The sequence below is a fragment of the Salvelinus namaycush genome, chromosome 4 (assembly GCF_016432855.1).
Source record: "Salvelinus namaycush isolate Seneca chromosome 4, SaNama_1.0, whole genome shotgun sequence".
In the NCBI taxonomy this organism is placed as follows: Eukaryota; Metazoa; Chordata; class Actinopteri; order Salmoniformes; family Salmonidae; genus Salvelinus; species Salvelinus namaycush.
The window spans coordinates 30,556,844-30,571,899 of record NC_052310.1 but is presented as its reverse complement, the minus strand read 5'-3'; the positions used below and the strand labels follow the sequence as shown (position 1 = coordinate 30,571,899).

The 15,056-nt window shown below is 43.3% G+C and overlaps 1 protein-coding gene across 1 annotated transcript in view; it reads right to left on the bottom strand.

The window, feature by feature from the left end:
- LOC120046433 (cadherin-23-like) overlaps positions 1-15,056 on the bottom strand; it is a 569,127-nt gene that overhangs the window by 351,827 nt on the left and 202,244 nt on the right. The window contains exon 9 of the mRNA XM_038991662.1: positions 346-424. Within this exon, the coding sequence (XP_038847590.1) occupies positions 346-424 (79 nt within the window). The remainder of the gene's footprint in view (positions 1-345; positions 425-15,056) is intronic.

The window sequence follows — 15,056 nt, the reverse complement described above, 5'->3', positions numbered from 1 at the left end:
ATTCCTATCTTGAGATATTTGAGTTTATATGTGTTAATCTTAGTCCACCTGTGTCATTGTGGTGCCATTTTTGGAAAAGGCTTTGCCTTTGACCTGTGCATTATGTCCCGCGACACTTTGACCCAGAATACTGACACAAACATTGTAATATCTCAGCAATGGTAAGGCCTGCAGACATGAAACAAAGAACGCTGTGCTTCTGATAGTATTGTATGTTGTATATTCTGGTATGGTCAGTTCAACTCTAAAAGCAATGTTTAGTTTATAACCCTAACACCCAATAATAAGCAGTGAGTGAGTGTGTGAGTGTGATGGGGATTGATTAACTAATTGATTGTGACAGACCTGAGATGATGGTGTAGCCGATGCCTCTCGGTCTCCCCAGATCCTGGTCAATGGCTCTTATCTTGCGCACCTCATAGCCCTGTGGACATACACACACAGGAAAAAATTGGTTTAGAGCACTTATTATCTTGTAGACACTATAGTAAGCACAACTTCTCATCCCCTTATACTCTGCCACACCAATACACACACACACACACACACACACACACACACACACACACACACACACACACACACACACACACACACACCTATCGTTTCAAAACTCTCCAGCTGAGCAGATGAGGTTGCAACTCATGAAAAAAAACGTAGAGAACGAGAAAGAGAGAGTGGTGAAGAAAAATAAGCTATTTGAAAAGTATTTGATCCGCAGTGTTCTCGGCCTCCGCGCCTCAATCAGACAAGGTGGCGGTGCTTAAAAACATCTCTCTCCATCCCTCTCTCCCTTTCCTTCTCTCTCACATTATCTCTCGCTACCTTTGCTAAGCCGACCAGAAAACACCCCCTCCCTCTTCTCTCTCCATCCCTCTCTCCCTCTTTTCATATCTGCCTCCCATTGATCCAGCAAATTGTGTCTGAGGCATGTTTATGCTCCAATTCTGCCAAAGCATATTTTGTCATTGACTAATTACAGCAGAATCAATTAAAGGTATTTTAGATTGGAGCGATCACTACCAGAGCCAGAGGGAAGAGAGAAGGAGATGGGAGAGGGTAGGTAGAAAGAGGGAGAGAGATGGAGAGAGCTGAAGTAATATGAGCAATATTCTCCTGCTGTCCACACAAGTGGAATATGTTCAATCAAACGGCATTTAAACCCCCTACCCTTCACCCTCCTCCCTCTCTCACCCTTCCTCCCTCCCTCTCAGCTCTCACCTCCTATATTCTCTGTTTCTTTTTCCCTTATCCTTGTACAATGCTACCTTACACCCTCCCCACCCCCACCACCCACAAATACTCCCCCTCTCCCTCTCTCTTTCCTTTCAGCTCACCAGTTTGACAGCCAAAGTGTCTTTGTCTCAGAAAGGGTTTAAATGGCATCTCTGACAACACAAATCCATAACAGCCAAAAAATATGTCCCTATGCTGTTCTTTGAAAAATACGGTTCAATCTCAACCTGCCATCAAAGTTTTGTATGGATGTTTTGCGGAAAGAGAGAGACAGAAAGGGATAGAGGGAGAGAGAGGGACAGGGAGGGATGGAAGGAATGAGAGACAGAAAGAAAACAAGAGAGCTGGAGAGAGGGAGAAAGAAAGACAGAAAGAGAGGGAAGGATGGCATTTAAAAAATGACCTATGACAGTGCTACGTGTTTGATATCTGTTTACGTGAAAATGTCACCAGCCTTGAGGATAGTTGACACCCACTCAGTCAGTCAAGCCCGGTGGCTTATCACAGGCAAACACTAGCAAACTGAAAATAACAGATGCCCGTTAGAATATGATCTGAGGGCAGGATTGTGTGAGAATAGCACATTTACAGTATCGTGGCACTAACCATGCCTTGTAAAAGTATTCATCCCCCTTCGTTGTAATTTAAATAGATTTTTATTTGGATTTCATGTGACATACACAAAATAGTCCAAAGTGAAATGAAAAAAAATACTTGTTTCAATAATTCACGGAGAAGTGGAGCATGCATATGTATTCACCTCCTTTGCTATGATGCCCCAAAATAAGATCTGGTGCAACCAATTACCTTCAGAAGTCACATTATTAGTTAAATAAAGTCCACCTGTGTGCAATCTGTGTCACATGATATCAGTATATAAACTCAGCAAAAAAAAAAAAAGTCCCTTTTTCAGTACCCTGTCTTTCAAAGATAATTCTTAAAAATCCAAATAACTTCACAGATCTTCATTTTTATTAGATTTTTTCTAAGATGGCGAAGCAATGCAGACGTGTTTTGTCGTTCTCTCGTGTACTTTTGTATTTTTCGTCTTTTTTTGAATATATTTCAATTTTATTTTCCATCTCTTTTCCATTTTTAAATTAAATATACCTTCCGGTAACCTGCCTCACCCAATGTTATACGGAACCACTATTTCTTTAGACCTTATAGCCAGAACCTCCATCAGAGGCTAGCTATCAGCAGCCAGGTAATTAGCTACCAGCTATTTAGTCATTGTTAGCCACTGTTAGCGGCCTTTACCTTCTGCACAGACACCAGCTCTTTTTTTTTAGCTTGGATAATACTTGCCAGCCTACCAGTATCGAACTGTTTTCTCCACTATAACGCCGAACTCCTGCCGTAAAACCTGGACCATTACTCCTGATCATCACAGCTAGCTAGCTGCCACCGAGTGACCCAGCCCCGAAGCTAGCCCTGAGCCAGGCCCACCTCCCGGCATACTCAGTGATCACCCGGACTCTACCCAAACACGGCTAGAATCCACTGCTTCACCGGTTCCCTGCCGTAAGCTCTGGACCTTGCATCAGATCATCGCTGCTAGCTAGCTGCTACCAAGTGGCTATAGCAGCTAACGCCCTTGTCCCGAAGCTAGCACCAGTTAGCCGCGAGCCACGTGCATCTCCCGGCTAGCAAAACAAAATTACTACAACTACAATACCTCTTTCGCCATTTGGCTTGGGCCCTTTGTCGACACGGCACCCCGCCATACCACCATGACTGGTCTGCCGACGAAACTCCATTCGCTGTGCCTTCAACCCGGCCTTTGCCGGACGTCGGAGCAGACGCTTCTACTTACCCCAGCCTGCTAACTTTAAACGCTGTGTCTTCCCCATGCTATCGTAGTAACGACTACCCCGTGGCTTCCCTGCTCCATCTATTGCTGTTCACTGGACCCTATGATCACTTGGCTACATAGCTGATGCCTGCTGGACTGTTCATTAACTTCTTGTCAATATGGGGGCGCTGTTTCCACTTTTGAAAAAATCGTGCCCAAATTAAACTGCCTCGTATTCTATTCTAGAACGTACAATATGCATATTATTATTACTATTGGATAGAAAACACTCTCAAGTTTCTAAAACTGTTTGAATTATATCTGTGAGTAATATGCGGTTGAGTCTTTTGCTATTGTGGTTAGCTAATAGAAATAGATAGTGTTTTCGCTGTAAAACATTTTAAAAATTGGAAATGATGGCTGGATTCACAAGATGTTTATCTTTCATTTGCTGTATTGGACTTGTGATTTCATGAAAATTATATTATATGATATCCCTGTCGCGTTAGGCTAGGCTATGCTAGTCAGCTTTTTTGATGAGGATGCTCCCTGATCCGGGATGGGTAGCAATGAAAGGTTAATCACGGTACTCCATTTTGTTTATATTTGTTTATCTGTCGACACCTGCCGCAAACTCAGGCCCTGTGTGTAGTTAACCGACCCTCTCTGCCCACTCATCACCATTTTACCTGTTGTTGTCTTAGCTGATTAGCTGTTGTTGTCTTACACGTTGTTGTCTTAGCTAGCTCTACCAATCAACACCTGTGATTGCTTTATGCCTCGCTTTTTGTCTCTCTCAAATGTCAATATGCCTTGTATACTGTTGTTTAGGATATTTATCATTGTTTTAGTTTACTGCGGAGCCCCTAGTCCCACTCAACATGCCTCAGATACCTCCTTTGTCCCACCTCCCACACATGCAGTGATCTCACCCAGCATAACTAGTGCCAGAGATGCAACCTCTCTTATCATCACTCGGTGCCTGGGTTTAGCTCCACTGTACCCTCACCCCACCATACCCATGTCTGTACATTATGCCCTGAATCTATTATACCACGCCCAGAAATCTGCTCCTTTTATTATCTGTCCCCAATGCACTCGATGACCAGTTTTGTTAGCCTTTAGCCGTACCCTCATCCTACTCGTCCTCTGTTCCTCGGGTGATGTGGAGATTAACCCAGGCCATGCGTGTCCCCAGGCACTCTCATTTGTTGACTTCTGTAACCGAAAAAGCCTTGGTTTCATGCATGTTAACATCAGAAGCCTCCACCCTAAAATTGTTTTATTCACTGCCCTAGCACACTCTGCCAACCTGGATGTCCTAGCCGTGTCCAAATCCTGGCTCAGGAAGACCACCAAAAACCCTGAAATGTCCATCCCTAACTATAACGTTTTCCGACAAGTTAGAACTGCCAAAGGGGGCGGTGATGCAATCTACTGCAGAGATAGCCTGCAGAGTTCTGTCTTACTATCCAGGTCTGTACCCAACAATTAGAGCTTCTACTTTTAAAAATCCACCTTTCCAGAAACAAGTCTCTCACCGTTGCCGCTTGCTATAGACCACCCTCTGCCCTCAGCTGTGCCCTGGACACCATATGGGAACTGATTGCCCCCATCTATCTTCAGAGCTCGTGCTGCTAGGTGACCTAAACTGGGACATGCTTAACTTCTTTGGGAAAGGGGGGCAGTATTGAGTAGCTTGGATGAATAAGGTGCCCAGAGTAAACTGCTTGTTACCCAGGCTCAGAAGCTATGATATGCATATAAGTAGTAGATTTGGATAGAAAACACTCTAAAGTTTCCAAAACTGTTAAAATAATGTCTGTGAGTATAACAGAACTCATATGGCAGGCGAAAACCGAAGACAAATCCAACCAGGAAGTGGGAAATCTGAGGTTTGTAGTTTCATTTAAGTGATTGCCTATCCAATATGCTGTGTCTATGGGGCCATATTGCACTTCCCAAGGCTTCCAGCAGATGTCAACAGTCTTTAGAAAGTTGTTTGAGGCTTCTATTGTGGAAGGGGGTGGAATAAGAGCTGTTTCAACAAGTGGACTAGGCTGAGGCCAATGAGTTGTTTACTGCGCGGTCACGCCGTTCATTCTTTTTCCTCTGTAATGAAAACGCTATTGTCCGGTTGGAATATTATTGAAGATGTATTATAAAAAGACCCTAAGGATTGATTGTAAACATTGTTTGACATGTTTCTACAAACTGTAATGGAACTATTTAGACTTTTCCTCTGGATTTTGCGCTCGCGCATTGTGCCTTTGGAATAGTGAACTAAACGTGCGAACAATACGGAGGTATTTGGACATAAATATGGACGTAATCGAACAAAACAAACATTTATTGTGGAAGTGGGAGTCCTGGGAGTGCATTCCGACGAAGATCAGCAAAGGTAAGTGAAGATTTATAATGCTATTTCTGACTATTGTCGACTCCACAATTTGGCGGGTAAGTATGGCTTGCTTTGGTGGCTGAACGCTGTACTCAGATTATTGAATATTGTGCTTTTGCCGTAAAGATTTTTTGAAATCTTACACAGCAGTTGCATTAACAACAAGTTTATCTTTAATTCTATGTAAAACATGTATCTTTCATCAAAGTTTATGATGAGTATTTCTGTTATTTGATGTGGCTCTCTGCAATATCCCCGGATGTTTTGGAGGCATTTCTGAACCTGGCGCCAATGTAAACTGAGGTTTTTGGATATAAATATGAACTTTATCGAACAAAACATGCATGTATTGTGTAACATTGAGTCCTAGAAGTGTCATCTGATGAAGATCGTCAAAGGTTAGTGATTCATTTTATCTATATTTCTGCTTTTTGTGACACCTCTCTTTGGTTGGAAAATGGCTGAATGCTTACTGTGACTATGCGCTGTCCTAACATAATGATATGTTGTGCTTTAGCCGTAAAGCCTTTTTGAAATTGGACACTGTGGTTGGATTAACGAGAAGTGTATCTTTAAAATGGTGTAAAATACTTGTATGTTTGAGGAATTTTAATAATGTATGTTGTTTTGAATTTGGCGCCCTGCAATTTCACTGGCTGTTGGCGAGGTGGGACACTAGTGTCCCGAACGATCCAAGAGAGGTTAACACCCCGGCAATCCTACAATCTAAGCTTGATGCCCTCAATCTCACATAAATGATCAATGAACCCACCAGGTACAACCCCAAATCCGTAAACACGGGCAAACTCATAGATATCATCCTAACCAACTCCAAATACACCACCTACATCTCAGTGATCACTGCCTCATTGCCTGCATCCGTAATGGGTCTGCGATCAAACGACCACCCCTCATCACTGTCAAACGCTCCCCAAAACACTTCAGAGAGCAGGCCTTTCTAATCGACCTGGCCCGGTTATCCTGGAAGGATATTGCCTCATTCCGTCAGTAGAGGATGCCTGGTCATTCTTTAAAAGTGCCTTCCTCTCCAATAAGCATGCCCCTTTCAAAAAATGTAGAACCAGGAACAGATATAGCCCTTGGTTCTCTCCAGACCTGACTGCCCTTTACCAGCACAAAAACATCCTTTGGCGTTCTGCATTAGCATCGAATAGCCCCCGTGGCATGCAACTTTTCAGGGAAGTTAGGAACCAATATACACAGGTAGTTAGGAAAGCTAAGGCTAGCTTTTTCAAGCAGAAATTTGCATCCTGTAGCACAAACTCAAAAAGTTCTGGGACACTGTAAAGTCCATGGAGAATAACAGCACCTCCTCCCAGCTGCCCACTGCACTGAGGCGCGGAAACACTGTCACCACCAATAAATCCACTATAATTGAGAATTTCAATAAGCCTTTTTCAACAGCTGGCCATGCTTTCCACCTGGCTACCCCTACCCCGGTCAACAGCCCTGCACTCCCCACAGCAACTCGCCCAAGCTTCCCCCATTTCTCCTTCACCCAAATCCAGATAGCTGATGTTCTGAAAGAGCTGCAAAATCTGGACCCCTACAAAATCAGCTGGGTAAGACAATATGGACCCTCTCTTTCTAAAATGATCTGCCAAAATTGTTGCAACCCCTATTACCAGCCTGTTCAAACTCTCTTTCGTATCGTCTGAGATTCCCAAAGATTGGAAAGCTGCCACGGTCATCCCCCTCTTCAAAGGGGGAGACACTCTAGACCCAAACTGCTACAGACCTATATCTATCCTACCCTGCCTTTCTAAGGTATTCGAAAGCCAAGTTAACAAACAGATTACTGACCATTTCGAATCCCAACGTACCTTCTCCGCTATGCAATCTGGTTTCAGAGCTGGTCATGGGTGCACCTCAGCCACACTCAAGGTCCTAAACGATATCATAACCGCCATCGATAAGAGACATTACTGTGCAGTCGTATTCATCGACCTGGCCAAGGCTTTTGACTCTGTCAATCACCACATTCTTATTGGCAGACTCAACAGCCTTGGTTTCTCAAATGACTGCCTCGCCTGGTTCACCAACTACTTCTCTGATAGAGTTCAGTGTGTCAAATCGGAGGGCCTGTTGTCCTGCCCTCGGGCCGACTCTCTTCTCCGTATATCAATGATGTTGCTCTTGCTGCTGGTGATTCTCTGATCCACCTCTACGCAGACGACACCATTCTGTATACTTCCGGCCCTTCTTTGGACACTGTGTTAACTAACCTCCAGACGAGCTTCAATGCCATACAACTCTCCTTCCGTGGCCTCCTACTGCTCTTAAATACAAGTAAAACTAAATGCATGCTCTTCAACCGATCACTGCACGCACCTGCCCGCCCGTCCAGCATCCCTATTCTACACGGTTCGGACTTAGAATATGTGGACAACTACAAATACCTAGGTGTCAGGTTAGAATGTAAACTCTCCTTCCAGACTCACATTAAGCATCTCCAATCCAAAATTAAATCTAGAATCAGCATCCTATTTCGCAACAAAGCACCCTTCACTCATGCTGCCAAACATACCCTCGTAAAACTGACTATCCTACCGATCCTTGACTTTGGCGATGTCATTTATTTAATAGCCTCCGACACTCTGATAGACTGCATCCAATTTGTTGAGTAGAGTGCCATCCGTTTTGTCACCAAAGCCCCAAATACTACCCACCACTGCGACCTGTACGCTCTCGTTGGCTGGCCCTCGCTTCATACCCGTCGCCAAACCCACTGGCTCCAGGTCATCTACAGTCGTGGCCAAAAGTTTTGAGAATGACACAAATATTAATTTCCACAAAGTTTGCTGCTTCAGTGTCTTTAGATATTTTTGTCAGATGTTACTATGGAATACTGAAGTATAATTACGAGCATTTCATAAGTGTCAAAGGCTTTTATTGACAATTACATGAAGTTGATGCAAATAGTCAATATTTGCAGTGTGGCCCCGTCTTTTTCAAGACCTCTGCAATCCGCCCTGGCATGCTGTCAAATAACTTCTGGGCCACATCCTGACTGATGGCAGCTCATTCTTGCATAGTCAATGCTTGGAGTTTGTCAGAATTTGTGGGTTTTTGTTTGTCCACCCGCCTCTTGAGGATTGACCACAAGTTCTCAATGGGATTAAGGTCTGGAGAGTTTCCTGGCCATGGACCCAAAATATCGATGTTTTGTTCCCCGAGCCACTTAGTTATCACTTTTGCCTTATGGCAAGGTGCTCCATCATGCTGGAAAAGGCAGTGTTCTTCACCAAACTGTTCCTGGATGGTTGGGAGAAGTTGCTCTCGGAGGATGTGTTGGTACCATCTTTATTCATGGCTGTGTTCTTAGGCACAATTGTGAGTGAGCCCACTCCCTTGGCTGAGAAGCAACCCCACACATGAATGGTCTCAGGATGCTTTACTGTTGGCATGACACAGGACTGATGGTAGCGCTCACCTTGTCTTCTCCGGACAAGTTTTTTTCTGGATGCCCCAAACAATCGGAAAGGGGATTCATCAGAGAACATGACTTTACCCCAGTCCTCAGCAGTCCAATCCCTGTACCTTTTGCAGAATATCAGTCTGTCCCTGATGTTTTTCCTGGAGAGAAGTGGTTTCTTTGCTGCCCTTCTTGACATCAGGCCATCCTCCAAAAGTATTTGCCTCACTGTGCATGCAGATGCACTTACTCCTGCCTGCTGCCATTCCTGAGCAAGCTCTGTACTGGTGGTGCCCCGATCCCGCAGCTGAATCAACTCTAGGAGACAGTCATGGTGCTTGCTGGACTTTCTTGGGCGCCCTGAAGCCTTCTTCACAACAATTGAACCGCTCTCCTTGACGTTCTTGATGATCCGATAAATGGTTGATTTAGGTGCAATCTTACTGGCAGCAATATCCTTGCCTGTGAAGCCCTTTTTGTGCAAAGCAATGATGACGGCACGTGTTTCCCTGCAGTTAACCATGATTGACAGAGGAAGAACAATGATTCCAAGCACCACCCTCCTTTTGAAGCTTCCAGTCTGTTATTCAAACTCAATCAGCATGACAGAGTGATCTCCAGCCTTGTCCTTGTCAACACTCACACCTGTGTTAACGAGAGAATCACTGACATGATGTCAGCAGGGCTGAATTGCAGTGGAAATGTTTTTTGGGGAATCAATTAATTTGCATGGCAAAGAGGGACTTTGCAATACATTGCAATTATCTGATCACTCTTCATAACATTCTGGATTATATGCAAATTGCCGTCATACAAACTGAGGCAGCAGACTTGGTGAAAATTAATATTTGTCATTCTCAAAAGTTTTGGCCACGACTGTACAAGTCTCTGCTAGGTAAAGCCCCACCACCTCACTTGGCTGCCTTTCCTTCCAGTTCTCCGCTGCCAATGACTGGAACGAACTGCAAAAATCACTGAAGCTGGAGACTCATATCTCCCTCACTAGCTTTAAGCACCTGCTGTCAGAGCAGCTCACAGATCACTGCACCTGTACATAGCGCATCTGTAAACAGCCCATCCAACTACCTCATCCCCATACTGTATTTATTTATTTATCTTGCTCCTTTGCACACCAGTATCTGTACTTGCTTAGTCATCCTCTGCACATCTACCATTCCAGTGTTTAATTGCTATATTGTAATTACTTCGCCACCATGGCCTATTTATTGCCTTACCTTCCTTATCTTACCTCATTTGCACATACTGTATATAGACTTTTGGTTTTTCTACTGTATTATTGACTGTATGTTTGTTTAGTCCATGAATAACTTTGTGTTGACGTATGTGTCAATCTGCTGTGCTTTATCTTGGCCAGGTCGCAATTGTAAATGAGAACTTGTTCTCATCTAGCCTACCTGGTTAAATAAAAAATTAAATAAAAAGTAAAGTGTTTAAACACTATTTCCCATGCTTGTTCAATGAAACAAACAATTAATGAACATGCACCTGTGGAACGTTCGTTAAGACACTAACAGCGTACAGACGGTAGGCATTTAAGTGCACAGTTATGAAAACTTAGGACACTAAAGAGGCTTTTCTACTGACTCTGAAAAACACCAAAAGAAAGATGCCCAGGGTCCCTGCTCATCTGTGTGAACGTGCCTTAGGCATGCTGCAAGGAGGCATGAGGACTGCAGATGTGGCCAGGGCAATACATTTCAATGTCCGTACTGTGAGACATCTAAGATAGAGCTACAGGGAGACAGGATGGACAAATGATCATCCTCGCAGTGGCAGACCACGTGTAACAACACCTGCACAGGATCGGTACATCCGAACATCACACCTGTGGGACAGGTATAGGATGGCAACAACAACTTCCCGAGTTACACCAGGAACGTACAATCCCTCCATCAGTGCTCAGACTGTCCGCAATAGGCTGAGAGAGGCTGGACTGAGGACTTGTAGGCCTGTTGTAAGGCAGGTCCACACCAGACATCACCAGCAACAACGTCGACTATGGGCACGAACCCACTGTCGCTGGACCAGACAGGACTGGCAAAAAATGCTCTTCACTGACGAGTCGTGGTTTTGTCTCACCAGGGATGATGGTCGGATTTGCGTTTAACGTTGAAGGAATGAGCGTTACACCAAGGCCTGTACTCTGGAGCGGGATCGATTTGGAGGTGTAGGGTCCGTCCTAGTCTGGGGCGGTGTATCACAGCTTCATCAGACTGAACGTGTTGTTATTGCAGGCAATCTCAACGCAGTGCATTACAGGGAAGACATCCTCCTCCGTCCAGCATGACCATGCCACCAGCCATACTGCTCGTTCTGTGCGTGATTTCCTGCAAGACAGGAATGTCAGTGTTCTGCCATGGCCAGTGAAGAGCCTGGATCTCAATCCCATTCAGCACGTCTGGGACCTGTTGGATCGGAGGGTGAGGGCTAGGGCCATTCCCTCCAGAAATGTCCGGGAACTTGCAGGTGCCTTGGTGGAAGTGGGTTAACATATCACAGCAAGAACTGGCAAATCTGCTGCAGTCCACGAGGAGGAAATGCACTGCAGTACTTAATGCAGCTGGTGGCCACAACAGATACTGACTGTTACTTTTGATTCCCCTCCTCCCCCTTTGTTCAGAGACAAATTATTCAATTTCTGTTAGTCACATGTCTGTGGAACTTGTTCAGTTTGTCTCAGTTGTTGAATCTTGTTATGTTCTTATACATATTTCACAGTTGACAGTGAGAGGACATTTCTATTTTTGCTGAGTTTTAATGCTGCAATTAGTAGGTTGTAATTTTGGGTAGAGCAGACATTTCCATATGTCTGTTTTAGCTGCATGTGTGACAACTCCACCAGTCCTATTTATGATATAATTTACAAAGTTTAACCACAATATTTGTTGTATTATTTGTTCTGTCTTTTCAGGTGGATTAAACTGAAATTGCAACCAACTTTCTAAGGCTTGTTTAAAAAATAACAATATTTTGAAGATTATTTCATTTTCAAATAACTGAAAGTGAGCAGTTGTAATCTGAATTTTTTTAACTAGGCAAGTCAGTTAAGAACAAATTTACTAGAGAACCATTTTGGATGTAAGTGTAACTTTTGTATGACTGATGGCTTTAGTGAGAGGTCTCATGCTTTAATATTTAATAATTTCTGCCCTCCGAATTCATATTCGTTATATAAGTAGGCCCTTTTAATTTTGTCTGGCTTGCCATTCACAATAAAATGGAATATTTTTTGTTCATATAATTTAAAAAGCAGGTCACTAGGTGTAGGCAAAATCATAAGCAAATAGGTAAACTGATATGACTAAAGAGTTAATCAGGATGATTTTTCCACAAATAGACAGGTATTTTCCATTTCATGGTAGCAAGATCTTATCTATTTTTGCTAACTTTCTGTAAAAATGTTTTGGAGTGAGATCATTTCATTATTTTGGGTTATGTATACCGAGTATGTCCACATCCCAGTCAGACCCTTTAATTGGTAAACTACAAGGTAATGTAAAAGTTGAATTTTTTTAGTGACCCAATACGTAATGTAGTACACTTTGGTTTTAATCCAGAGGTTAAAAAAAGTATATTGATCCTCTATGAGGCTGTGGAGGGATTCTAATTGTGGTTATAAAAGAAAACATGAATCATCAGCTAACAATGACACCTTTGTTTTTAAGCCACGGATTTCTAATCCCTTAATATCCCTTAATATGTGCTTAATATTAGGAAAGTTGACAAATAAATATAGTTAGCCTAGCCTATAGAAAGCTGATGGGATCCTCCTCTTTTTAGTATTGACCATCACTCTGTTTTCTAGCGCAATTGCATATAACCTATAGAAATGTTGCGCAACATAAACTCATGGCCTCTAAAGAAGTGCTGGATTAGATTTTCGATACATTTGCATTGATGTCAGAGTGATTGGGACAATAGAGTGCTGAGTACCAGGCAGTTAGCAAGTTTGGTAGGCTACTAATTGTAATGGCTGCTTCCAACTCACACCCTCAAACACGTAGATGCCCTGAACGCAGCTCACTTTCCATCCCACTTCCCAGCTCTCGCACTCAAACACCTAGATCCCCTGAACGCAGCTCACTCTCCAGATCCCAATCACCTGAATTCTAATCACCTGTTCACACACGATTTAGTTCAGTTCTTTGCACCCCATCACTGTGAGGTATTGTTTGTTTTGTGACACATGTCTTTCAGAGCTCTGTTTTTCCCCGTGATTTACACCTCCCGTGTAGGATAGTTTTTGCCTGCCTCACTAACTATACCTTTTGCCTATTCCCTTCCTGTACTTTAGCCTATCGGATTTCCTGTTATCTACCTATTGCCTGATCTCCTGGACTACATTACTAGTCTTTTCCCTGCCTGTACTGTTGCCCTTTTGGACCCCTGTGTATGACCTTCTGCCTGCTCCTGGACCCAGATATCTGCCTCCTCATGTGGTCCTTTGCAATGAACATCTGCTGCGCCCTGCGCTTGGAACCAGCTCTCTGTCTCCCCTCGTGTTCATTACACAAATGACCATCAGCAGCATCAAAGATTGGAGAAGCCTATTTACCGTGACTAAACGGACATAACCACCAGTGTGGCAGTAATACAGTCACTGCAACAGCCCTAGTGGTGGATCTTGGATGTTATGAGGCTATTTTGCTTATACATTTTTGCCAAAAACCTGGTTGCCTCTGCCAGGAGGCTGGAACGTGGCCACAAGTGGATCTTACAGCAAGACAATAACCCCAAGCACACATCAAAATCCAGAAAGAAATGGTTAATTGACCACAATCTAAATATTGCAATGACCATCATTGTCTCTGGACTTGAACCCCATTGAAACCCTGTGGTTAGAATTGAAGGATATCAAAATATGGAAATATTCTGTAAGGAGGAATGGTCTAAGATCCCTCCCAATGTGTTCTCCAATCTCATAAAACATTTTAGGAAAAGTCTCAATGTCATTATCTTTTTTGAGGGGGCTGTAAGAGCTACTGGTTGTGCAGGATTTAGTTCCAACTCTATTCTAACACATCTAATTTGACTAACCAGCTACTACTCAGGACTTTGATCAGCTGAATCAGGTGTGTTAGTATAGGGCTGTAGAAAAAGCCAAACCCACCCAGTAGCTCTTCATGAAGACCGAAAACTCTGTTAGCCACACTTTCCCTCTGCCCCCTAATTTCTCTCTCTCTCTCCCTCCCTTCTCCCTCAACCCTCTTTCACTTACTATCTCTTTCTCCCTCGCACCTTATTTCTTCCTCTTCTCTCTCTCCTTCGTCTCTTCCCACTACCGCTCCCCCTGACCTTCGTTGTGACAGCTGATTTATCGGAGAGTCGGGGAGACACCAGGCGTCGCCTCAGTCATACCCAGTTAATATGCATTGAAATTTAGCACTTGACATTTCACTACCCCACCGCATAGATGGTACTAGGAGAGCAAGGAGAGCAGCACAATTAGAAAGGGGACAGAGAGGGGGACTGAGGAAGACAAGATGAAGGGGGAGTGAGGGAGAGGACAAAAAGAGGGGGAGTAAGAGAAGGTAAGAGAGAGGGATGGGGTAGTGCAGTTAGAGAGGAGAGGACTCCCAAATTGACTCTGGATTTTCAGACATTGCCAAAATATGTGATAAAGTAACTATTTGTCCACACTGCCTCCAACACGTAGCGGATATTTCTTTGTTAATTTTATCAAGTTTATCAGGGCTCATACAAAGACGATGTAGTACTTTGAGTTGGAACTCCATTGGTTGATTACATGTAGTAGCTTTATATTGTGTTTTCCATACATTCCCCCAACTCTTCTCTGATATATGCACCTGTAATTCACCCTACCATGAGTTCTTAAGATTATCTAAAGATAATATTAGAATGTTAATGATATTGTGTTTGAAACAGTCCCAATGTTTTCCCCTTGATAAAGTAATTTGGCTCAGTAATTTTTTGTAACAATCAATTTTTAACAATCAATTTTTTTTACTCTGCATTGCTGGGATTTGGCTCGTAAGTAAGCATTTCCTGACAAAGTCTACACTTCTTGTATTCGGCGCAAGTGACCAATACAATTGTATTTCATTTTTGATTAGAATTGCCTTACTTGAATGTACCTATAAACATTTGTTTGGGATATAATGAATTTGTCCTAGATTTCTTGAAATTATTTAAGAATTAAGCCTTTC